Source organism: Hippocampus bargibanti, linkage group LG02 (assembly GCF_051943395.1).
Source record: "Hippocampus bargibanti isolate YZ-2025 linkage group LG02, ASM5194339v1, whole genome shotgun sequence".
In the NCBI taxonomy this organism is placed as follows: Eukaryota; Metazoa; Chordata; class Actinopteri; order Syngnathiformes; family Syngnathidae; genus Hippocampus; species Hippocampus bargibanti.
Window position 1 is genome coordinate 2,469,434 of NC_142735.1, and position 27,514 is coordinate 2,496,947.

The 27,514-nt window shown below is 40.7% G+C and overlaps 1 protein-coding gene across 2 annotated transcripts; it reads right to left on the reverse strand.

The window, feature by feature from the left end:
* On the reverse strand, positions 1-26,489 carry nr3c1 (nuclear receptor subfamily 3, group C, member 1 (glucocorticoid receptor)). Of its 2 annotated transcripts, XM_089020396.1 has the most exons (10): positions 26,011-26,489; positions 24,660-25,442; positions 24,316-24,578; positions 9,629-9,789; positions 7,757-7,873; positions 6,215-6,493; positions 3,801-3,945; positions 3,590-3,720; positions 3,347-3,504; positions 1-1,587 (listed from the first exon to the last, which is right to left on the reverse strand). In XM_089020396.1, the coding sequence occupies exons 2-10, from the start codon at positions 25,440-25,442 to the stop codon at positions 1,435-1,437; spliced, it is 2,190 nt and encodes a 729-aa protein (XP_088876522.1). In that variant the 5' UTR covers positions 26,011-26,489; the 3' UTR covers positions 1-1,434. The 2 variants fall into 2 exon arrangements, with proteins under 2 accessions (XP_088876522.1, XP_088876513.1); XM_089020387.1 differs by having other exon boundaries at positions 24,316-25,442.
* Positions 26,490-27,514: the final 1,025 nt, after the last annotated feature.

The following is a 27,514-nucleotide window of genomic DNA, read 5'->3' on the forward strand; positions in this document are numbered from 1 at the left end:
TACAATCAGGGTAAACTTGCAACGCCCCCCCCCCCCCCTCATAAAACAGGTCGGAAGAGATAGCTGAGATGATATTTTACGACAGCAATAAAATAAAAGGCACATTTTTTTTTTCTCTCTTTCCCTTTATGAATCGACGTGTGTAAACCGTGAAGAGGTCAGTTTGTGGAGTTATCTTCTCGAATGGCAAATATCAAAGCACTACTGTAATAAATGAAGCTTGATCGCCCAGATGGGGAGCGCTAATCTCGGTCACAATTTCCTATGACAACTTTCAAAATATGAATTAAGTCATGGACTTGAGTTGGCTTCCATGGTGACGACAGCCTGGAAAGCTGAAGAAAAAAAAATACTACGGTGATACTTTGGCTTACGAACTTAAGTGGTTCCCAGACAGAGTATGCAAGGTGAAAAGTGTGTATCCCAAAAATTAATTGCCCATAGGAAACCATTAAAATGAGAATAATCCGTTCCCAGGTACCCATAAAACATCATTTTTTTACTAAATAAGCCTTAAAAATGACACAAAATATACATTATATTATGTATAATAAATGTGCTATGGTATTATAATTAAAGAAATAAACTGTACTTTATAATAAAGTCATTTTATTTACCTTTGTGAAGATCGTTGATGGCTTGATGGAATGGAGTGGCCGGTTTCCTTAGCATTAAACACTTGATGAGGAATGTAACCTTCTTATTTTACCATCTTGAGGAATGATCCCTTGTAGGTGCTTTCTCTGTGATAATTTTATCTAGTTCCTCATCAATTGTGTTCTGTTTAGCTGGGTTGATAGCTTTTTGCATCAAGTGTACAGATGGCTTGTGCGGGTTGTTTGTGGAGCCTGATTGATGGGATATTTTAACCTTGCAGTCTACCCTCTGCCTTTGAACTATCAAAGTTGAAACTCTCACTGTCGTCTGCCTGTCTCTTTAATGTTTAAACAACTCCTCCTCACTGATGCGTTCTTGACCAATCACGTGGCTTTAACCGAAGACTGGGGGCGGGGAATAGAGGACAAAAACAGTTGGCTGCCATTTTGTTGTTACTCGTTCGGGAACGACACATCACTCATTGAGGCAGTTCCGTGTACGAAAAAAGTTCGTATGCCAAGGTAAAATTTTCAGAAATTTAACGTTAGCAAACCGAAAAGTTCGTAAGCCAAGAGGTTCGTAAACCGAGGTATCACTGTATTTCAATCTGTACAAAGTAATTCACGTGGAGAATGGTTTAGGATCTTAGTTGTGAATATGAAGGATGTCACCTGAGACAACATGGGCGCACTCGTCTGCACGATAATTCCGAAGAAATCGGGAAAAAATAACAACAACTCCGCCCGCTTCCCAAAGACGTACGTACTCAGTCTTTTCAGGGTGGTGTAGGTGTGGTCTCGGGTGTTAAGGCATGGCCTCCGATGGGAGTAAAACAGGTCATTTCTGATGGAAAAGGAGGGCTTTGACGCCACCGGCCTTAACTTTGGGAAGCTGGTGGCTGATAATTTCGGCCAGCATTTCCGGGAACTCCACACTCAGCGATTTATTCACAAAGGTGTAAAAGCAGAAGTTGAGAAGACCGCCGACCATCTGCAAACATGCAAAAGTGAAAGCCAGGTTAGCAATTTGGACATGATTGGCATGGTGTTTTTCAGCATTTTTGGCTACAACATTCATCAAGGAGGAGACTGTGCTGAGTGCCTTTTTGGCAGCACGAATATGCCAGCACCGTTTTTGATTTTGATTGCGCCTGTAACGGGCAGCATTTTTCACTGTCCCGCTTTGTTCAGCTTGAGGAGCCCAAAATGAAAAGAAAAGAGCGTCAGTGTATAACGGCGATGCATATGTGGATCTGCCGCGGCTTGGAATTGAAGCGGATTTACGTTTGACAGGAGATGTGAGACAATCTCTTTTCGTCAATGGATGCAACAGCTTCGTGTTTGCTTTCAACATTTAGCTTGTAGCAGACGTGCACAGTTTCAGCATGGTGTCCCTGATCCACTGGTGAAAAGGACGCTTTGATCCTCTCCTCTTTCATGGAGAACCGCTTTATGCAACAAAGAGAGTGCGGAAAGTCCTTCAGATTGAATGACTGTCTGTGTGTCTTGTGTTGTGTTATTTTGTTTTTGACTTCAAGATGGCTGCCAAAAAAAGAGTTAATTCCTAAATTATATGGGTCTGGAGTTATATGAGCTTGAAATGAGGGCATTTGTCAAAAATACAATGCAATACATACATATTGATTTATATAGCGCTTTAACAACAACTGAAACTGGAACAAAGCGCTAACATGGACAAAAGGCAAATGCTGCCCTCTCGTGGAAGGGAAAAAAACATTGCCAGAGGTCTGGCCAGCGCTTAATGGCACCCAAACACGAAAAAGATTAAACTTGAACAAATTTGCAAATGGCGCTCTCCATCAAATTTTCAATTCCCGAATAAATTCGTAAATGGCAGTGAATGACTTAAAACCACTACAAGTCAGCGTGAGAATTTCAGAGGTCTGACCAGCGCTTTATCGGCACCCTGTGCAAGAAAACTCAAAACCCAAACAAATTTGCGAATGGCGCTCTGTCATATTTTCAAATCCCAAATAAATTTGTGAATGGCAGTGAATGAGTTAAAACCACTTCAAGTCACAGTGTGAGAATTCCAGAGGTCTGACCAGCGCTTTATCGGCACCCCCATGCAAAAAACAAAACGCGAATAAATTCGCGAATGGCGCTCTGTCATATTTTCAAATCCCAAATAAATTCATGAATGGCAGTGAATGACTTAAAACCACTACAAGTCAGTGTGAGAATTTTAGAGGCCTGACCAGTGCTTTATCGTCACCCCCTGCATGAAAAAAAAAACCCAAAACCCGAACAAATTTGGGAATGGCGCTGCGCGTCATGCTTTTAAATTCCCGAATAAATTCGGGAATGACAGCAAATGAGTTAAAACCACTTCAAGTCACAGTGTGAGAATTTCAGAGTTCTGACCAGTGCTTTATCGGCACCCCCTGCATGGAAAAAAACAAAAACAAAACCCAAACAAATTCGGGAATGGCAGTGAATGAGTTAATGCATATGACAGAATGAATAAATTATTATTAATAATAATAATAATAATACATTTCATTTATAAGCGCCTTTCAAAACTATCAAGGTCACTTTACAGTCAAATGTTAAGTTTTTCTGTGGGTGAGCAGCGGCAGCCACATGCTCCAGCATTCACTCAGGCCGGAAGTAACTCAAATAGATACAAGTCTAGCCAGCTAATAGCTAATAGATAGCTAATAGATAAATGTCCACGACAGCGTGTTTTTGACACTTCCGTTGGTTTCTTTTGCGTGCGCCTTTCTCACCTCATGCATGGAGTCCAGCAGTTTGGTGAGCTGGTAGAAACGTTGCCAGTTCTGGCTGGGGTTCTCCTCTCGCTTCACGATGGCTTTTCCCAGTTCCTTGATGTACGACATTCGTATCTCGTCGAAAGCCGCCTGACTCTTCAGGCCATCTTTCGGCACTGCGGGACGAGGGAAAAATCATCTGAAGGCTCTGCAGACTGCTCCGAATTCAAATGTGACGGACGCCATGACAGACGGACTAACCTGTGCTGAGCAGCAGCAGTACCTTCATGCAAAGGTACTCATCAAGGGAAACTTGCAGACGGACAAATTCGCTGCTAATCCTCATCATTTGCTTGCACTGGTCGACCATGTAGGGTAGCTTCATTTGCTCCCTTGAACCACAGAAGAAGAAAAAAAAAGGTGTTTCGAGGAATCCAGCGTTTTCATTGTTGACTCCATTTTTGAAACATACTCGTTCATGATGAGGTCCGGAGCGAAAAACAGGATGTTGCCGTTACACTGCTGGTAGGACCTCCAGCCTAGGCTAAATGACATGAGGAAGAGCCACGAGCACTGGAGAAGGGTCATCTGGTCATCCAGGTGGAGGTTCCTGAAACCTGAATGGGACCAGAGACCGGTAAAAATGTTTTGGGCAATTTGATCAGAATCAGAATCATTTTTATTGCCAAGTGTGTTGAACACACAAGCGATTTGTCTCCAGTAGAACATGCTGCACTAGTATCATGATGGATCAATATGGAGAACAGCTCTCAATGTGTTGCAGCTACAGATGCTCTCCTACTTACGAACATTTGACTTACGAACAACGGTACATATGAACATTTTTGTACTAACATATGTGGTATTCACTCAAGATGTGCATGTACATATCTTTATCGAGCATATATTTGATTCAATGTTTATTTTTCAGTACAAACCAATACAGGTTACTTATACATGCCTTAAACATACAGTAAAGTCTCGTTATATCGATATTCAAGGGAGTCCGAAAAAATATCGATATAACCGGGACTATCGATATATCCGACCCTGTTTGCATGTAATTTTCTCCGTGCGTGCATAGAAATAGTATCGATATAACCGGGACTATGGATATATCCGATATCGATATAACGAGACTTTACTGTACTTATATAAACCTTAAACATACCTGTATAAGCCTTAAACATACTTATATAAGCCTTAAAGGACAACCGACATCACTTTTTTGTTTCTTAATTGACATCAGAAAAACGTTTTATAGCATCTAAAATACCCAAAACCCGCAGTATGATATTTTTAGTTAATTGCAAAACACCATTAAAAATGACCTAAAGTGTCCCAATACTACACTTAAAGTGTCAAAAATCAGCAAAAAAATGAACCCCGCCCCCTTGTTCGTGATGTCACCCCAAGACGTCTTGCCTTGCTGGAGAATCAAAACAATGGCTTCAGATTCGGAGAATATTCTTTCTTGTTACTCATCCAATGATGAATATGATTCAAATAGTTCTGAAGAAGAACGCATACATGTTTGCATTCGATTGACGAATTTATTCCGTGTCATTTTGAGGCATCAGGGGGGGGGGGGAATGTCGCACCCAAAAAAGGCAGGAAATGGCGACAAAGCCGTGTAAGGAATTAATCAGCCCGTTTCCACAGGCTGATTAATTCCTTTCATGGAGCTTTGTCGCCCTCTTCTGCCTCTTTTTGGTCCTACACGAAGTTTTCAGACCAAAGTATAGTAAGTAAATGCATGGACGTGATGGAAGGACTGCTACAATGTGTCCTTTTTTCGGTCAGGGGCGTTCCTTCAGTGACGTAGGGTGAGGACTCGTCACCAACTTAAAAACAAGACTTCCGGAATATTCAACAAGAGTCTTAAAACGTAAAATATAGCCACATGCGGTGGAATCTTTGTAAAATACGCTCAGTAGAAGTCATTTGAAGACATTTTACAAATTTACTTTATCTCTCTAAACAGTAACTCAAATATAACTTTATAGTGCCTCGTTGCAATTTTGCACAAACATGTGGAACAGCATGTTCTGTACACTTGATGTAAAAAGCTATCAACCCAGCTAAAGAGAACACAATTGATGAGGAACGAGGTAAAATTATCGCAGAGAAAGCACCTACAAGGGATCATTCTTCAAAATGGTGAAAGAAGAAGGCTACATTCCTCATCAAGTGTTTAACGCTGAGGAAACCGGCCACTCCATTCCATCAAGCCATCAACGATCATCACGAAGGTAAAGAAAACAACTTTATTATACAGTACAGTTTATTTCTTTAATTCTAATACCATAGAACATTTATTATACATAAAATAAGATATATTTTGTGTAGTTTTAAGGCGTACAAAATTAGAAAGTAGAAAATTATGGTTTATGGGGAACTAGGAACGGATTATTCTCATTTTAATGGTTTCCGATGGGAAATTAATTTTTGGGATACACACTTCGCCTTACACACTCTTTCTGGGAACCAATTAAGTTCGTAAGCCAAGGTATCACTGTACTGTCAAATAAAATATTATCGAGCACAGTTGAGTTCTTATAAACTTTCTTACAAATTTCTCATAGCACATTTATTATACATAAAATACGATATATGTTGTGTAGTTTTAAGGCTTAGAAAATTAGAAAGTAGAAAGTTATGTTTTATGGGGACTTGGGAACGGATTATTCTCATTTTAATGGTTTCCTATGGGAAATTATTTTTTGGGATACACACTTTTCGCCTTACACACTCTGTCTGGGAACCAATTAAGTTCGTAAGCCAAGGTATCACTGTATTTGACCCCAAAAAAAATGATTCTGATTTTTAATAATTGTGCTTTGCAGTGCCGCAATGGAATCAGTGAGCTTTCTGGATGAAACCCACCTGGTAAAGCCTTGGCCCATTTGACCGCCGAGATGAGCTGTCGGCCACCCAGTCTGTTGAGAGAAGTGAGGACGCGCGAGAGGGTGTCGGGCAGGGTGTTGTCATATCCCGCGTAGAGGGTGTCGGGCTCGATGGCCTTCAGGAGGGAGAGCATGGTGGGGGCCAGCTGAGGCATACACTTGGGGACGAGCGCCTGAGGTTCGTCCGGCTTCGGGGGGAGCAACTCGGGCGAGTTGCTTGCCTGGATGCCTTTCACGCGATTCTTCTTGGCTTTGCGTGCTGCAGAAGACAAGTCGACAAGAGCATTTATGAACCTCAGGTGTATTACAGTGGTGTGCCGTCAGGGCCTGCAAGGCCTTTCTGCTCGCCTAAAATATCTAATGTTAATTATATTTTCCTTCCTTTCATTATTTTTCCCTGTTCTGCTGCTTCCAGATGTGTTTTCATATTTAAAGGACAACCGATGTCACTTTTTTGTTTCTTAACTGACATCAGAAAAACGTTTTATAGCATCTAAAATACCCTAAACACGCAGTATGATATTTTTAGTCAAATGCAAAACACCAATAAAAAATGACTTAGTGTCAAAAATCTGCAAAAAATTGAGCTGCGAATTGGCCATTTTCAGGTAGTCCCGCCCCCAGTTTGTGACGTCACGCCGAGACGTCTTGCATTGCTTGAGAATCAAAACAATGGCTTCAGATTCGGAGAATATGCTTTCTTGTTACACCTCCAGTTATGAATATGATTGAAATAGTTCTGAATAGGAAAGCATACATGTTTGCAATCGATTAAAGAATTTATTCCATGCCATTTTGAGGCAACATTGGGGAGAAACGATCACCAGAAAAGAGGCACAAAATGGCGACCTCCTGTGGCCACCTCCGTTTCCACAGGCTGATAAATTCCTTATATGGAGCTTGGACACCTTCTTCTGGCAGCTTTTGGGTGCAACACAAGGTTTTCAGACAAAATACAGCAAAATACATTGAGGTGATGGAAGGACTGCTATAATGTCTTTTTTTTCGGTCAGGGGGCATTCCTTTAGTGACGTCACGTACGGACTCGTCACCAACTCAAAAACAAGACTTCCGGAATATTCAGCGTCAGTCTTAAAACGTAAAATATAGCTATATGCGGTGGAATCTTTTTAAAATACGCTCGAATACGACTGAAAAAAGTGCTTACTATAAGGTTTAATTTCCATAAATTTGACATTTGTAAGACAAAAAGTTTGTAAGTTGAGGTCTCACTGTATTTAATTTTTTTCAAATCACATGTTATTTCCTGGCTAATAGCACCCCCTTGTGGATTGATTCAGATATAGCACTACTGAAAGCCTAGACGTTCATCGGAAAAAAATTCTAACAGATTAATGACAGTATTTCTTACATTTCTTCAAGTCATATGCTATTTCCTGGCTAATGGCACCCTCTAGTGGATTTATTCAGACATAGCACTACTGAAGGCCTACGAGTGACATGCAGGGCCCCGCCACTTGTGTGATAAGATTGTACTCAGAAATCTGTCTCGTGGCTCTACCTTCTAGATTCATGCCGGCCATTAGACATTTGCGGAAGCGGCAGGCCGGGCAGTTCTTCCTCCTGATTTTATCGATGATGCAGTCATTTCTGCCAGCGCACAAGTAATTGTGTTGCCCTGAGAAGTAAGAGAAGAAGATTCAGGTTAGCAGAAAGGTTGTGAAAAGTAAACATAGTGAACCGCTAGTACAATGCAGTTCATCTTTGAAGCTCTGTTGCGGATTTTGAGGCAATCGTAAAATGTAGAGTTGCTTATTTTGACCTGTTGTGAGAGGGTCTCATAAGACATTGACTCTATAGTCATAAATTGATCATTTATCCCAATCAGATATTTTTCCACTTAGATTAAAAGCAGAAAAAATATAGAAATCACCAAAAACAAAGACCCAAAACCCTTTCTTTCTCCACGTAAAAAGTCACGAAATCTCATTTCGACATACTAAAATTGAGAGTGCTAAAAAGGCGTTTATTACATGGCTCATTTGTTTCATTTTCAGTTAGGGTGAAAAAACAGCTGAATGTTTATCCGTCGATCTACTCCACTATAGTAACAAATGACTCCACAAGCACATCAAGACATAAATCAATCTAATCTCAGAAATAATAACAATAATACTAATAACAATAACAATAACAACAACAACAACAACAATAATACAAAATTATTATTATAATATATATGACAATATAATAATCATTATTATTAGTATTATTATTATCATCATTATTATTTCTGTGTAAGCACTCAGTCGTACAGGAGTGGTTCATCGATTAAAAGGTTTCTTCAGCCGTCATCTGTACTTCTTTGAAGGTGTCGGACGTTTCGATTCTCATCCGAGGAGCATCGTCAGCGACCTCAAATTTGCTGGTAGCTCTGGCCCAATATATATATATATATATATATATATATATATATATATATATATATATATATATATATATATATATATATATACATATATATGTATACATACATACATACATACATATACATACACATACATATATACATATACATATATATATATATACATATATATATATATATATATATATATATATATATATATTCAAAGAAATACAGATGACGGCTGAAGTAACCTTTTCATTGATATTATTGTTATTATCGTTGGATTTACTTTATTAGTCTATTATTATTATTATTATTATTCATTAATTAAAGTAGACACTAGTCAAGCTGGCTACCTAGCTCGCTATATATTAGCTATCTATTGACTATCTAGGTGGCGAGCTGGCTATATAAGTGGTACCTATATAAGTACCTAGCTGGCTAGCTATATAGCTGTCGAGCTAGCAAGCTAGCTTTCTATCCGAGTCATTGCGGGTTGAGTGAACGCTGGTGCGTGTGGCTGCCGCTGCTCACCCACAGAAAAACTTAAAGTGACCTTGAGAGTTTTGAATTATTAAATGTTTTATTATTATTATTATTATTATATATTATATAATATTATTATATATTATTATTATGTAATATATTATATATTATTATTAGAATATTATTTTATTATATTATTATATTATAATAATAATATTATATTAGTATATTATTATATTATATTATAATATTATAATGATGATGATGCTTATTATTATTATTATTAGCATTAAGTGAGATTGGATGACTGAAACTCAGATCCGCAGTTCGGAATGGTCGTGGTGTTCTTTTGCGGGTGAAGTTACTTGACCTTTTGACCCATTTCTCTAAACGTGTCCCAGTCCTTGTTGAAAAAGGATTGACGGACTGCTCCATGTCAATGCAGAGGTATACTTAAGAGTCATTTCTCATTGGTCTTGGACATTAATGTGATATTTTTAACTTCACACAAGCAAATCCAACTGGTGGCAAACTCACCTTCCACTGCTCTTTTGAAGAACACCTTGCAGCTGCCACACGTGAGCACACCGTAGTGGCACCCAGAAGCTTCGTCGGAGCACACCAAGCAGATTTTATGAACGCCGCTTTTGCCCTGGGTTGACGACGGCGGCGTGGTGCCTTCCGGTCGGGAGGTCGAGCTGAGGAGAGGTGACACGATCGAGAGAGGTGAGGAGGGGATCTACCGTATTTTCCCGTGTATAAGGAGCACTGAAAGGACAACGGACATTTTTTTGTTGCCTAACTGACATCAGAAAAAACGTTTTATAGCATCTAAAATACCCAAAACACGCAGGCTGATATTTTTAGTCAAATGCAAAACACCAATAAAAATGAGTTAAAGTGTCCCAAAACTACTTCAAAATGACCCCGGAAATGGCGAGTTTCAGAAGGTCTCGCCCCCTTGTTCGTGATGTCACGCCAAGATGTCTTGCATTGCTCGAGAATCAAATAGTTCTGAAGAGGAAAGCATAAATGTTTGCAATCGATTAAAGGAGTCCTCCCATTCATATATATATATATATATATATATATATATATATATATATATATATATATATATATATATATATATATATATATATATATATACAGTAAAGTCTCGTTATATCGATATTCAAGGGAGTCCGAAAAAATATCGATATAACCGGGACTATCGATATATCCGATATCGATATGAAAATCAGTAATCAATAATACTGCATATATATATATATATATATATATATATACAGTAAAGTCTCGTTATATCGATATCGGATATATCGATAGTCCCGGTTATATCGATATTTTTTCGGACTCCCTTGAATATCGATATAACGAGACTTTACTGTATATATATATATATATATATATATACAAAATCCCACAGAAAATTATACTCTTCAGGTTATTCGCCCTTGCGGTTTGTTGACCCCAAAATGGGGGGTTGCTGATTCTTTCGAGTGAAGAACTGCATGTTTGTTGTTAAAAAGCAGTTCAAAACACACAAGTGTAAACAGCATTTGACTTGACTCCTGATTGATATCTTCTTTGTATTTTGTTGTTATCTGACAAATTTGGTGTTTCTGTTTGGCCTGAAAAAATCTATGAAATTCAAGTGGTTATTTCAAAGTTGTCGAATGCATGTATATGACTCGAAATAAACTGTCTTACTTATTAACTCTTGGTTCATTTGTCTTTATTTTAGGCAAGTTGCCTTTATTTTCGCATCGGATTAACCCGTACGACCAGAATATTGACGAATAACACATCTGATATTGTTTGTTGTAGGAAAGATTCATTTACTGCTCATGTTTGTTTAACAATACACGGAAGGATGTTGAAAATGTAACTGCATATTAAACTGAAAAATTACAATTAGAATATTTTTTTTTCCAAGAGAATTGAGCCCTAGTTTCTGTATTTTGTACTTATATGGTTGTCAAGCGGAGCGTTTTTCGACTGACATTTTGATTGAAGACAGGTGTACATTTTCAGACCCTTCGCGTTGTGCAGTTAGTGGCTGCTGAGATGCAGTACCTCAAAATTACCACAAGAGGTCACCTGGATTCGTCAAGGCCAGATAGGTCCACACCCCCTTTCCAATCCAGTGGCTCCATTTGACAATTAAACCCCTCGCTAGCTTGAGCTACAACCGTCTGTGTTTGTGCATATTATTTGACACAATAAATAAATAAATGGATACATGATAAGATCTCCTCGGGAGCGCAGCGTTTCTGCCACGTTTGCATAGTTACACAACGCATGGTGAATGAGGGGGGGGGGGGGGGGGCTGACCGAGGCACTCGGTGGGTGTAGTAGGGTGGGAAAACCTGAGAAGAACAACAGGGCCTCACAGTCTAAGAATTCAGAAAGGAAGGGGTGGCACGGAGGCGCGCCGGCTCTCGTGTGGAAGCCACATCTTGAATTGTCTTCAAGGGTTAGGAATTCAAAATTCAACATTTTTCTGCCGTGTTTCGACAAAGCAAATTTGAAAAAAAAAAGTCTGTTTTTAAGTGTCAAAACACACTTAAGCCATAAAGAGAAGCTGGGGATTTTTACTCCCTTTGGGCTCATTTGAGTTGAACCCGTTTTACCTTCATTACCTACTGCACTAAACACATAAAGTATCATGTGGTAAAAGTTGCTAAGCCGCCACAGGCAAGTTTTTCAAAAACATCAGCGCCCAAAATGAGGGTAGACACGCAAGGTGGGGCCAAATAATGAATCCAGTGTCAAGAAACTGATGATGTCACAGGGTGTGGAGGGATAATGACTCCACCCTTTCTTTTGGCCCAATGGAGTGGTGTTATTTGGACAGCTTTCCTGTCAAGGCTTTTAAGCTGCTCATTGAAATCCAATTACTTTCAAAAGTAAGGTAAAATTCTGTCAGAACGAGGAGGAAAGTGAGAAAAGATCCAGCCAGTAGCCAACGTTGACGGTGCACTTTCGTCTTCCCACCATTAAAATGAATGGAAATTACATTCTTTGCAGGTCACTAAATAACATTAACCAGAAATATTGCAAAGGGGTCATGCAATACGTATATAAAACAATAACGCGGTACGGTTAAAGGCGGTTTTGGTCATTTTTTGGCAGAGGAAGAACATATGACCGCCGGGGTTGTTTGTTATCATTCATTGTCGTCTTTCTACGTGTTTGAAAATGTGTTGCAACAGCAATGCTATTTTTTTTTTTTTTTTGCATTGTGTGTTCGCATTAAAATAGCAGACTTGCGCAAGGCAAAGTTATTTGGTCTGGTTAAAAACTAATAATTATTTTTGTTTCACCTTTACTTTTACAGTAAACCTCAAATGGGAGTGGCAATAAACTGCTTTAAGCAGATACAAAGACATGCCAGACAGAGTTCGTCTTAAGGATGGTCAAAGATGAACAAAGTAGGGATTAAACAACAACATTTCAAATCTGTTGAAATGAAATGAGCGCGCTGAGTCAAAAAGATGTTGTTGCCTTCCCTTGGAGTGAACTATGGGGTCAAAATTCATACCATAACGCAACATGACTTCATTCATACCATAACGCAACATAAGTTAATTCCTAAATCGACCACGATCTCCAAGCCCCTTTTTAAAAAAATTAATTCTACACCTGGCAGCGCAACGTGCTAGCAGGGCGGCAACGCGTATGACAATTTTGGCCGGCCAGCATAACACTCTCGCACAGCAATTGAGCGTGCGATGGCACCAGAGACGAGAGTTTGCGACTCAGCCTCCGAGTCTCTATTCAACCTTTTGAATGGATTTCGACGTACGACCATTTTGACTTACGACCGTTTGGTCGGAACAGAACTCGGTCGTGAGTCGGATGTTACCTGTATGGCTATCTAGCTGGCTGGCTAGCTATATAGCTATCTATTAGCTGGCTAGCTACCTTTCTATCCATTTGAGTTACTTTCGGGTTGAGTGAACGCTGGCGGCGTGTGGTTGCCGCTGCTCACCCGCAGACATACTTATCCTGTGACTGTAAAGTGACCTTGAGAGTTTTGAAAGGCACTTCTAAATGAAATGTATTATTATTATTATAAATGATATGGGTTTGGAGTTATATGAGCTTGAAATGAGGGCAGCTGTCCAAAATACAATGCAATACATTACATATTGGTTTATATAGAGCTTTAACAACAGCTGAAGCTGGAACAAAGCGCTAACATGAAAAAAAGGGAAATGCCACCCCCTCATGGAAGGGAAAAACTGTTGCCAGGGGTCTGGCCAGTGCTTTATCGGCACCAAGCAAGAAAAAAAAAACAAAACCCGAACTAATTCAGGAATGGCTCTCTACGTCATATTTTCAATTCCCGAATACATTTGGTTGCTTCTGGGAGAGCTGCAAAGCAGGCAGGAAAAGTTGGAGACTCCTGCTTTCATGTAACTGATGTTAAGGTTAATCTAAAAAGGAAGGAGAAGAACAGCGAATGCAACGCAAGAGGTACTGGGCAAAAGAACGTTGCTGGTTCAACGTTTAGGATATCGTAGTCTGGTTGAAAACATAATTACGGAGACTTGACTTTGGATTTGAGCCCAGGAATAACAACAATGGGTATGAGTAAATAAGGCAATTCGGTTCATGAGTCACAGAGGGTGTCTTCAACAGCCTATGAGTTGTTCTTTTTGACTCAGAGCTGTGGTTCTTAATCTTGTTGGAGGCACCGAACCCCACCAGTTTCATATGCTCATTCATCGAACCCTTCTTTCAATGACTGTGCCGACTAACTGCGGACTAGACTGAGGTGTGGACCTCTGCGGCAGAGGATCCACCGAACCCCTGAGGTCGACTCACCGAACCCCGAGGGTTTCATCAAACCCAGTTTAAGAACCACTGTAAATCAATGCCTGGGAGATCTTGTCTTTGCGATATTGGGTAGCTTTCAACTTTTGCCGTCCTGTTATTGTAGAACTCATGACACCGTGGCAGAGGCAGATTAAAAAGCTTGACTTGCATGTCTGTGCAGTCTGCAGTCCTGAGGTGTTTTCAAGCATAAATTGTACATGTATGACACACTCGTAATTAGCAGTTGAAGATCACATGATGATTGAGAAACAAGGGGCTGGGGTAAAGGAATGCAACTGATTTATTCACTGAGGTACAATCGGATATTTCTTGAAAGTTACAGTAACCTAAAACCGGAGGAAAGGATAGACTTTCAAAGAGCTACATAACGCTGGCGCAACAACAATACAATACAACACGTATTGATTTACCTAACGCTTTAATAACAGCTGAAGCTGTAACAAAGCGCTAACATGGAAAACTGTAATATTACAAGAAATAAAGCAGTCACAAAGATAGTAGAAAGCACCAGGGGGTAAAACTAAGATCAAGTCTGAATCATGCTGAGTCAAATTAAATGCCAGAGTACAAGTGAGCGGGATGATGTATCTTGATGAAGCAATTTGCATTGTTCTGTATTCTCAATTGGATTAATTTGCGAGTCAAATCTGACATCTGAAGGCTGTGTAACACTGTCAGACCATTTTGCTATTTCCGTCACAGCCATATGCTATCCCAGTGGACTACACACTGGCATACTTCAGCAACACTAGGTTTTGACTTGGTTTTCGTGGAAGACTCCCCTCCACCCCAAAGGCAGTCAATATGCTGTTTCAAACTGTCAATCCTTCCTTCCCACAAATCAATATTTGCTCATTTATATTTTCTTGCCATAAAAATTAATGCACACTATTAATTTAGAACTAATGTAACTGTATACCGAAAGAGATGGAAATGTTATTTTATTGCTGACATTGAAAGGGATTACAAGGCATCATGTTTGATACCATCATTAAATAAAAAAAGAAAATGAAAATGTTTTCAAAATGATCCCAAAAAAGTGCCATCTTAACTCATTCATTGCCAGACGTTGTGCAAAAATGTGTCCACTCCAGTGCCAGGGTTTTTGTCATTGTCAGTCAAATTCCAGGATCCACAGAAGATTGAGTTTTAGGATGACATAAACATTCACTGCAGCGTGAGAAACCTTAGATTCTCTTCTTTCATCAGAAAAAAAAGAGTTAATTCCTAAATTATATGGGTCTGGAGTTATATGAGCTTGAAATGAAGGTGACTGTCCAAAATATAAGTTAGGACGGCGGAAAAAATCATTGGCACCGCCCTATCCACTCTCGAGGACTTGCACACTGCAAAATCCAAACTAGGGCGCGGAAAATCCTACTGGACCCTCCGCACCCTGCCCACCACCCTTTCCAGCTACTCCCCTCAGGCAGGCGCTACCGATCCATGCGCACCAAATCCAGCAGACATTTAAACAGCTTCTTCCCCCAAGCCATTAACTCTTTGAACTCTTTCAACAGTAGCCAAAATGGAACTGTATAGTGCCACTTAGCATTTTTTTCATGATGATACTAGTGCAGCGTGTTCTACCGGAAACAAATTCCTTGTGTGTTCTACATACTTGGCAATAAAGATGATTCGATTCTGATAATGCAATAGATACATATTGGTTTATATAGCGCTTTAACAACAGCTAGAGCTGGAACAAAGCGCTAACATTGAGAAAAGGGAAATATTGCCAATATAAATTGCCATAATCAGCGCTTTATCGGCACCCTAACAAGAAAAAACAAAACCCGAACAAATTCGGGAATGGCGCTCTACATCATATTTTCATTTCCAGAATCTATTCATGAATGGCAGTGAATGAGTGAATCCACAAAAGTTGTTTTACAACAGCATAGGAATTCCCACAGGCTAACTTGTGTGACGAGCTAAATATAGGATGATCATGTCACCGCTGTGATTCCAACCGATATAGCCGAGTCCTCTTGTGTCATGCAAAAGAGAGCAGAGCAGAGATGGGAGGGTGTGCCAAAATAGGACGAGGAACTGGTTTGCACGCTCTTTCTACATCACTCGGACACACAAAAGAGCATGGTTTGTAATTTTAGTGTGGAGAGTCCATATTTGTTGGGACGGACTGGGCTATGAGAAAACAATATTAAGGCAACTGGATGTGTCGGGTCGTCTTGTTCCGTCCAAACGACGAGCTGGCTCTGACCTAAACTCTGTTTTCATCATACAGTACTGTTGGTTTGGTTTGTCATAATGATTTGACATTCAATTTTCAAAAGATGTAATGATGTTAGTTTGATTGATCACATCAGAAAATACAGTCGAGTAGAATCTCTGTATAACAGAACAACACCCTAGATCAGTGGTTCTTAACCTGGGTTCGGTGAGTCGATCTTAGGGGTTCGTATGGTATACGTAGTATACGAGTTATACTAGACTACTATTTGATAGTAGTTGACACAAATTCTCAGCAGACAAATCAGCCCATTTCCAACGGAGCTTGGGTGCCATCTTGTGCATTTTCTGGGTGCGACATTGGAGTCCAGACGCCTCAAAATGAGACGGAAGGACTTCTTTAATCGATTGCAAACATTTATGCTTTCCTCTTCAGAACTATTTGAATCATATTCATAACTGGATGAGCAACAAGAAAGCATCTTCTCCGAATCTGAAGCCATTGTTTTGATTCTCGAGCAAGGCAAGACGTCCAGGCGTCATGTCACGAACAAGGGGGCGGGACCTTCTGAAACTGAAACTTTCTGAGGTCAATTTGAAGTAGTATTGGGACACTTTAGGTCATTTTTAATGGTGTTTTCCATTTGACGAAAAATATGAGCCTGCGTGTTTTCGGTATTTTAAATGCTATAAAATGTTTTTCTGATGTCAGTTAGGAAACAAAAAAATGGTGTCGGTTGTCCTTTAAGGCTTATATAAGTATGTTTATGGTTTATATAGGTATGTTTAAGGCTTGTATAAGTAACCTGTATTGGTTTGTACTGAAAAATAAACATTTAATAAAATATATACTCTATAAAGATATGTACATGTACAACTGGAGAGAAGATTACATACTACAAAAATGTTCGTATTTGTAACTAGAACGTTTGTAAGTAGGGGAGCGTCTGTATATGGAATAAGTTTGAAAATACACAATTCATTGGGGGTGTACCTTATACTTTGGTAATTGTTTTTAAATCATGATTTGACTTCATATTAATAGCCATTATTGTCACAGTTTGTCACTGCATGTTTGAGCAAGTATGTATGTGCCGTAAGAATGAATAAGAGCCCCACTGCTACTGTGCACATGGCAGTCACAGCTGGATATGGGAGAAACCTCCTAAAGTTTTCTGACTGGCCACATAAATACAATGGTAAGTTGAGAAACTCGACCCACACGCATACCTCGATGGGAAAACTTTCTCTGAGTTTATCTGGTGTCAAACTCAACACAAGTATGAAACTGTGATTTCAGGCCGATGTGGTAAGAGAGCAACCGTGCTTGGAATGGTCAGCCTTCCATCCCGTGCGTTCACTCAGCGCCAGCTGTGTACAGGCGGGAAATAAAAGTAGGTCAGGGAAGTGAGAGGGTTTCACGGCGGAGCTCAGTGGTTCCGCCTGCCTGCCTCTGAGGCACATACACATGCACGCACCCACGCATTAGCCATTATTAGTCTCGCAGTGGAGAAATGTACATTTCACAGCAGCAAAATTATGGAAGGAAGAGGAAAGGAAAGGAAGCAGAAAAAGAAAATACAGGAGCTGCTGGAAAGGCAGCCACTCTCGTGGCGCCATCTTGAAGTCAAAAGTACAGAAATAAAAAAATCAATATGACAACACAAAGACACAGTCATTCAATCTTCAGCACTTTCTGCACCTTCTTTATTGTATGAAGCAATTCTAGATGAAACAGGAGAGCATCAAATCGTCCTTTTCTCCAGTGGATCAGGGACGTCATGGTGAAATGTGCATGTCCACTACAGGCGAACTGTTGAAAGCGAAAACCAAACGAAACCATTGACGAAAGAGATTGTCTCACATCTCCTGTCCCACGTAAATTCGCTTCAATTCCAAGCCGCGACAGTTCCACAAACACATCGACGCTCTGCGCTGACACTCCATTCATCGCGGGCTCCTCAAACCATGCATCTATCCAGTCACAGACTGTCCGACAGCACTGACGTTTTCCGCTTAAGAAACCGGGGCTATGAAAATGCTGCTCATTACAGGCGCAAAAAAGCGCAATCGCCCCAGAGCTGTCCAGCGATGACAATCAATCAAATGACACCGACATTCCTCCCAATCAAAAACAGTGCTGGCATTCTCCTTGATGAATGTTGTGGCCAACAATGCTGAAAAACAAACCATATCCATTCCACAATTCACACAACGACACAGAGTGACAAAGGAAAACACAAAAATAACAAAAACTGAAGGCTAATGAGAGCACGTGCTGATGGCTGCCTATTCAGGCGCCATCTTGGATATTTCTATTTCCTTAAAAAATGAAATTGGTCTTGGAAAAATATGACAAACAGCTCCCTGTATAATGCAGTATCATTTTCAGCCACTGTGGAATTTCCTTGACACACACGTGTCGTCCTACCAATTCATACAAAGCCAAACATTTTTGAGTGCATTCTGTGTCGCTGCAACTTCAAAGATATGTACATTTACGAGCTGGGCAAAAGGAGGCTATCGTGTCTTTGCTTGTCACATAGGAAACAAAAAACAAATTCCTGTATGCTTTATAAAAGCACATTATGACCCAAGAGACATTTCACAAACTTAGGTGTCCCATAACTGTTTTTGAGCTGTCCTGACGAACTCAATGACGATAAATGTCTGGCATGTCAGAATTTGTATTCATCTTGTCGCATCATGTGATGTCCTAAGTCGTCCTAAAGGAAACTGGTACCCTCCAACTTATATTGAGATGTGACACACACAATCACGATGTGTGTACAGTATTTTAAAAGTGGCTTGAATATAAGAACAAATATTGGAAAGAGGACGTAGCATATCAAATATGCTACGTTTGATTAACTGCAAAGCAAAACAGATTTTTAACCTCCAAATTTTAGGGAAGAACAAACTGTCCATCCCGCCCCCTCTTCCCATCGTCCAAGTACTCACTTTGTTTTTACTTTTTGGAACAGAGAAACAACGCAAATGTCAATAGCATACAATAGCTGCCTGTCTTGCCTCCCCGACAGAACTGAATCTTGACACAAGCATGCGGCAAAGGGGCAGGGTCTGCTTGGTGTTGGACTTGCACATGACACCTCTCTGGGTTTAAGACACAGAATGATATTTATTTGTTGGACTGACAGCTCGATCTTTGTGAAGGTTTTGCAGTTTGACAATATCATGATGCTAAAACATGTAAACACATTCCAATTCTGTCTCCTGCCCCAAATGTCAGTCTAGGCTGAGAATCAACAAACAGTCTCCGGTAGAATAGAATACATAAAAGTGTCGACAAATTGAGGGCTCTAAAATCCTGTCTTACAATCAGGGTCTGGGAACTATTCTGTTCAATGAGATGGACACAAACACAATGCTCCCCTTTCACACTAACCTTGAGGCAACAGCCCGCTTGCAAATTCCAGAAGCAGAATGTGCTGATTACGATTAGTAGTACATGACAGACTAAAAGTACTATTTTGGTCAAAGCGCGGCTTCATCCACATGTGTAGGGAAAAATGCCACGTTTGAATCCCAGGTTACATAACATGCCCAATTCATGAGCCCCGTTATAGTACAACCAAAAACAGGCCAGATTTTCTCCTTTGTTAAGTAATTCAACTGTCCCTTAGATTATGCCATTTTCAATCAACCTGTATCAAAGCTGAGTGATGTATTTTTTACAATTGTGACCCAAAGCAACCTTCATTGTCTGCAAAGTTAGTTTGATCATACAAGTCAGACCACAAAATGGTGCTGTATCAAATCAAATGGAAAATTAAAGATAAGCCACATGGGTAGCTAGTCTAAAACCCTGGAATGATCCCCTTTGGGTAATGATAACGTTCACCCAGAAGGTATTTACAGCAATTCTTCCACCACACTTCTCCCACCTTTTTTACACTCGTTCCAGAATTGAAGAAAATCAAAATACTTCCAATATGAAGAACGCTCAATCTTTGTCTCATCAGAGCAGAAAAATATGATTTTTCATGGTAAGAGTGTTGCTCCCTTTTACACTAAGGAGAGGCTTTCATCTGACCCCTCAATCATTCAGGTCTGATTGATGGAGTGCTACAGCGATGGTTGACCTTCAGGAAGGTTCCCTTCCCCCCACAGAGTACTGCTGGAGCTCTGATAGAGTGACCATCGGGTTCTTGGTAGAACAAGGTCCTTCTCCCCTGATTGCCCAGTTTAGATCGGTGGTCAGTTGTCGGGAGAGTCCTGCTAGTTAGGAATTTCTTCCATTTATGGATGACAAAGGCCAATGGAACATTCAACGCAGATTGTGCCTCCAAACAGTCTGGTCTCTGAGGTCTGTGGGCCATTTCTTCTTATCATGTGTTTGTTCTCTGACATCTACCGTCAACCACCAAATATTGTGCCGATCCAAATCATGTCCAATCGGTACAATTAACCACAGGTGGATACAATTGAGTAGAGGGCTCTCGCAAGTGGAAATATCATGAACCAGAGCTCAATTTTTGAGCTAAATGGCAAAGGCTCTGACTACTTCTGTACGAGACTTGTTGGCTTTTTTTAATTGGAAAAAAAACAAAACCTTTCATGTCATTATGGGATGTTGTGAGTAAAAATTTTGATGGGGAAATGTATTTGATTGTGGAATAAAGCCGTACCATAAAAAGTGACACGCTGTGAATGAGTATGACCTCAGTATAATTGAAATGTCGACAGATGCGATCAGATCAGATCACAGATCACCGGTAGATGTATTTTTCCCCTCCTAGACTGAAGCATCCAAGCAACCTTCCCCAAAGATTCAAATGAGAGCCTCGAGTGGGCAAGTCAAAGGAAAAACAAAGACTTCAAACAACATCCCTGATTGATTTCAACAGGAAGGTCACTTGAAACATATGCTGAAATTTAATAAGGCCACAATCAGGCAGGGGAGGGGGAATAAAATTGTCCGTAAAAGTTGTGTTTTCTTCTTTAAACATCATATTTGATTTGTAGAACTATTTTATACTGCTGCGTTTTCCAGTATAGCCAAAGAGTCTATGGAGAGAGAGGGGGAAAACATGAAGGGGCCCAAGAGGGTTAAACCAGCAAGGTCACTCGGGCTTAACCCTACATTTTTGCTTTGACTTTAAATGAAGCACTAAGGTAACCAACGGTTGAAGTCAGGTGTCTTCTTAGAATGAGCAATGTAAACCTGAATACAAATGAGCATGCTATTGATAAATCATCAACCAAATTGACAGCAACTCAGACTGGGTGTGTTTAAATTAGTCCTATCAATTTGTAGGAGCACTATCATTTGTAACCCATTAAATAAACTACGGTAGAAAAAGACACATTCTTAGCCATTTTGACCCTAATGGCTTGTCGATGTCTAAGGTCATGTGTAGCTACAGGCTGCGGTGGTATGAAAAAAAAAACCCTGCATACTGAATTTCATTGAATAACATCTCTTTACATCACAGGTGTCAAAGTCAAGGTCCGCGGGCCAAATCCGGCCCGCCACATCATTTTTTTCGGTCCACGAAAGCAAATCAAACTTGTTAAATTCCGTGATGATTGCTAAAATCTGAGCCAAAATTTCATATTTTTGGATGTCAACCACAATAAAAGTCATTATTCTTGACTTCAGATTTGAAAACGAGCTATTCATTAATTTGCTGTGTGCTCTATATGTAATATTTGAAGGGACTTAAACATTCTAATGGGTTCCCCAAATTCATAACGGCCCTCGAGAGGAAACCATAACTACAATGTGGCCCGCGGCAAAAAATGACTTTGACACCCCTGCTTTACATTATGCAATTTATTGCGATGTGGGTCTAAAGAGAAGATTAGATTAGCCTTTACACTAGAGAAATTTACATTTCACAGCAGCAAAGTGATGAAAAGAAGAGGGAAGGAAGTAGAAAAGCAAAATACAGTAACTGCAAAGGCAGCCACTCTCGCGGCGCCATCTTAAGTCAAAAGAACCAAAAAAATAATAATAATATGACAACACTAAGACACAGTCATTCAATCCTAAACACTTTCTGCACACTCTTTGTAATAGGAAGCAGTTCTAGATGAAAGAGAAAAGTATCAAAGCATCCATTTCATCAGTGGATCAGGGACGTCATGGTGAAATGTGTACATCTGCTCCAAGCTAACTTTTGAAAGCAAAGACGAAGCTGTCGCATCCATTGACGAAAAGGGATTGTCTCACATCTCCTGCCTTACGTAAATCCGCTTCAATTCCAAGTTGCGACAGTACCAAATACGCACCAGGCTCATCAAGCGATGACTCCCCATCCAGCCGCAGACTGTACAACAGCACTGACCTTTCCGCTGAACAAAGTGGGGCTGTAAAAATGCTGCCAAGACAGGCGCAAAAAAGCACAATCGCCCCAGAGCGGTCCAGTGATGACAGTCAAATGGCACTGACATTCCTCCCAATCAAAAACAATGCTGGTATATCCGTGCTACTGAATAGCCGCAACCACTCAGCAAAGACGCGTCACGAAAGCATAAATTCAACAGGTGTGAAGGCACTCGGGGTTACAAAAAATTAAACCTACACTGTTTTTGTTTATTTGACTAAATATTAAGTGCTTTAAGGACTTTGCTTTGCAGAATAAGTTGATCCAAAATGGTCACAGCCGTAGGCCACATGGGTTGTAGATATTGTTGAGACGTTAGTAAAACACAATCATTACTCAGCAGGTACTACAAAAACCCAATCACTCATGTGTCTCTCAGCAACTGGCTACTGAACTTTCTCAGTGGAAGATCAATAAGTGTCCAAATCAGCTCCAACTCCTCCAGGACCATCACACTGAACACCGAGGCCCCACATGGGCATCCGCACAAACCGCATCATAAAATTTCAGGATGCAAAGATGGTGTTAGGCGTCATCCTGATTTTTTTTTTTAAACCGCAACTTAGAGAAACATAAAAAGTAGCAAAGGCAAAAAAAATAGGAGTCCCCACCCAAAGAAAGGTGGGGTGTGTCCTTTTTGATAAGTAACTAACACTTAGCACGAATAAACTGAAGCTCCTTTGAAGTCCCCTTGAAAACATGCTATGAAACTTGAAATATCACGAATAAAAACCCTCAAAAAGAATCATGGAAAAATGGGACAGAGGCTAACGTAAGAAGCAAACCGCTCTTCGTAGCCTAGATTTAAAAGGGGCACATGAAATACCCTTCCAGACAAGATGGAATTTATTTTGCTCCATACATTTCGGATTGCTGCCAATCCCATCTTGAATGGCACCTTTTTACGGCAACCGCAAGCAAGTATTATCATAGACACCTTCTATGTACCTTAAAGCAAACACTCACTGGATTAACTCATTCGCGACCATTAACGAATTTATTCGGGAATTAATAATATGACGTAGAGGGCCATTCCTGAATGTGTTCGGGTTTTGTTTTTTTTCTTGTTTGGGTGGCGATAAAGTCTTGGCCATGGCAGCTGACAATGTTTTTTTTTTCCTTTTTTCCCCCCAGAATTTGCCTTTTTTCCATGTTAGCGCTTTGTTCCAGCTTCAGCTGTTATAAATCAATATGTATGTATTGTATTGTATTTTGTACAGCCGCCCCCATTTCAAGCTCAGATAACTCCAGACCCATATAACTTTTTTTTCTGATGAAAAAAAGAGAGTTTACGGTTTCCTACGCTGCATTGAATGTTTATGTCCTAAAACTCAGAGAAGAATAAAAAACATGGACTCACACGTTGTAAATAGCACAGCCACCTTATGTCGAGTTCAATAGAGTTACATAGATCAAATACGCTTTTTATGCTTTTATGTACAGTTCTTTATATCAAAGTATTTTGTTGTACATTTCAGTCCCCTGCCCTTTTCTTTGATGCAAAGAACACAAATTAAAGACTTTCTGATTCTGATAACTCCAGACCCATTTAACTTAGGAACTAACTATTTATTTCTGATGAAAGAAGAAAGTCTAAGGTTTCTAAAACGCTGCATTGAATGTTTATGTACTCCCAAAACTCAATATTCTGTGGGTCTTGCAATTTGAGTGAAAATGACAAAAACCCTGGCACTGAAGTGGACATATTGAAAATGGCAGTGCAGCGAGCTATTCAACTCCACTTCACTTATAAAGCAAAAAAATAAACATAACTGCAAAGATATACAATGACAGTCGCTCTCGATTCAGGTAACCACGATTAACTCATCTTACCTGGCAGAGCCGGTGCGGTAGGTAGGGGTGGCTGAGAAGGCCTCAGAGGGTTTATTCAATCCTGAGGCTGGCCCGGGAGTCAGGCTTCTGTTCCAGGGTGCACCAACAGTGGCAACAGGAACATACTGGCAGGTGAGCGACTTCTGATCCTTCAGCGGCTGTGAATCGAGTCCAAAGTGGAAACTTTGACCTCCTGAGGTGCTCACCCCGCAGATGGAGATGGGACTCGACGTGGGCAGGTCAGGGGATGTGGTGCTGCTTATCTGGCAAAAAGACATCTTCTCTTGTTTAATCACACCTTGAGTGCAGAGCTGAATGAGGTCGCCATCTTTTTCCTTCTTTACCATTGTGGCGACCGGCGTTAAGGTTGTGGATACGCTTGAGCTGGACTGATCAGGACTGATAATGTCGCTGTTCCCATTGAAAGCAATGGGGCCACTGCTGGCAGCGCTCTCAGTGGTGACAGGCTTGATTTCCTTCTCCGGAGGGACGTCCACAAGCAGAGCATCATCTGCTAGGGTGGACAGGAAAGCGTCATCCCCTACATAAAAATCCGATGGGGAGCCGGTGAGCTCAAAGTCACTGAGCAGATCCAGAGTGTTATCGCTGAATAACTTCTGGTTCATGTCAATGTCTTTGCCAATGTGCTCAAAAGCATGATCAAGGTCAGTAGGATCGTGGCCTACTTTATCCAAAGAGAAATCCTCCGTTTTCATGGTGAAAAAGCTAGGATCTGATCCTCCGATAAGGGAATCCATGGAAGATGGGGTTAGGTGCGCCGTTCTGGCCCCCGACTGCATCAACTTCTCCTCGAAGTTTAGGCGGCTAGATGAGAGCAGCTTCTGATCTTTGGTTAGGCCCTTATGTTGTGGATCTTCCTGCAGCATGCTAATGGTGGGAGTAATGGAGGAAGACGTGACTTCCACTGGCGCAGGGCTGCTGTTGAGGCCGTTAGACTGTCCAGGCTGCATTAATTGGCTGGATGGGAGAATAATAGAGGCTGTAGAACTGCTTGCAATGTGGGGGGCCACTGTCAATGGACTGGTCCCCTCTGGATTTCCGATGTAGACCAGTTTAGTTGTCCAGTCATCTCTGCTCAATGTTCCCCTTACTTCACCGTTGTCCATCTTTTTGTACAGAGAAAGAGATGGAAGGAGAGTGCGATCAGACAGGTTGCACACAGTATCTAGTCAATTTGACCTTGTGCTCCTCATTCCACTCTATTGTCAACCGTTCCGTTCCATTGAAACATCTTAGTGTACTAACAGTTTTTTTTTTCGCAAAGGCTAGTGTGATGATATCAAAGGAATGTAGTATCAAAGACACAAAGCGGGTGGGACGGGTTCGTTCTACTTTATTCATTTCTCCAATGATGGATTACAAAAAAAAACGGGAATTTACCACCCGCGCACGTTAGCTTGCTAGCTCGGCCAAGCGGCCACATACTCCGAATAAACTACTTTGACAACACAACTAAAGCTTCATATTGAGAAAATGGTGCGTGAAGAACAACAACTTTGCCAGATCGGTTGTTGTTGCCGTGCTAAGCTAGCAATGTGGATGGCGTGTCAACACATCACGAATGACTACAAGTGATATCGCCAAAATAACAGCGTGCTTAGCGTTCACCTCCGTGGTTGTGTTGAGTCAATAAACACATCGAGCCAAACCTCGAGAAAATAACTTTGCATTTACCCTTGAAGTGACTTCCGGTTGATGGGAGCCCACTGATCGTCAGTCAACATTGTTATGGATCAAAGTGGTTGACCACAACAGACTTGCTACTTGTGAATTCCTCTGGCGTCGTCCTCGTACATGTGTCGAAGAAAAGGAAAAAAAACCGAGTGAGTTAGTTTTCTTCTTTCCGTCTATCGATTCTTTTCGATGGCCCACTGGTCGTTCGTCAACCTCAAGTAAACAAACTGATCTTAACAGGGCTCCCCTAGCTAGCCGTTAGAGAAGTACTGTACACGCTCACCTTCAAGCAAAACATACAAAATGGAGAACCAAGCAAGCGAATCCAGAGCTGAGCTTTTTGCAGCCTGCGGCGTCTTCTGGCGGCAACTACTGGTAACTACACTTTATTTGCACACACGATGGCTGTACTGTAGTTAAGATAGTTAAAGGACAACCGACATCACTTTTTTGGTTCCTAACTGACATCAGAAAAACGTTTTATAGCATCTAAAATACCCAAAACACGCAGCATGATATTTTTAGTCAAATGCAAAACACCAATAAAAATGACTTAAAGTGTCCAAAATCTGCCAAAAAAAAAGAACCCGAAAGTGGCCCGTTTCAGAAGGTCCCGCCCCCTTGTTCGTGGTGTCCCCCCAAGACGTCTTGCCTGGCTGGAGAATCAAAACAATGGCTTCAGATTCAGAGAATATGCTTTCTTGTTACTCATCCAGTTATGAATATGATTCAATAGTTCTGAAGAGGAAAGTATACATGTTTGCAATCGATTAAAGAATTTATTCCGTGCCATTTTGAGGCCATGGGGGGGGGGGGGGTGTAGCACCAAAAAAGAGGCAGAAAATGGCGACAGAGCTCCTTGTAAGGAATTACAGGCTGATTAATTCCTTACACGGAGCTTTGTTGCCCTCTTCTGCCTCTTTTTGGTGCAACACGAAGTTTTCAGACTAAACAAGTACAGCAAAATGCATTGACGTGATGGAAGGACTGCTACAATGTGTCCTTTTTTCGGTCAGGGGCGTTCCTTCAGTGACGTAGGGTGAGGACTTGTCACCAACTTAAAAACAAGACTTCCGGAATATTAAGCGCAAGTCTTAAAACGTAAAATATAGCTATATGCGGTGGAATCTTTGTAAAATACACTCAGTAGAAGTTATTTGAAGCCATTTTACAAATTATGGACACAACTTGTCCGGAGATATCAGTTGTCCTTTAAGATCCATATAATAATATGTTTCATTTGTAAGCGTATACAGTATAGAATTCTGGATTTTGATGGCAGGTTTTCGGAACGGAATGCGTGGCCATGTTATTGCTTGGGGATTCCTCTCATAGAATTTGCCGTAATGCTATCAACATACACATTTCACAACAAAGCCAACACAGCCTCGCTTTGTTCAGTGGAAGGTCGGTGCTGTTGGACAGTCTGCGGCTGATCATACATGGCTTGAGGACCCCGCGATAAGAAGAAAGGAGCGTCAGCGCAGAGCGCCGATGCGTATAT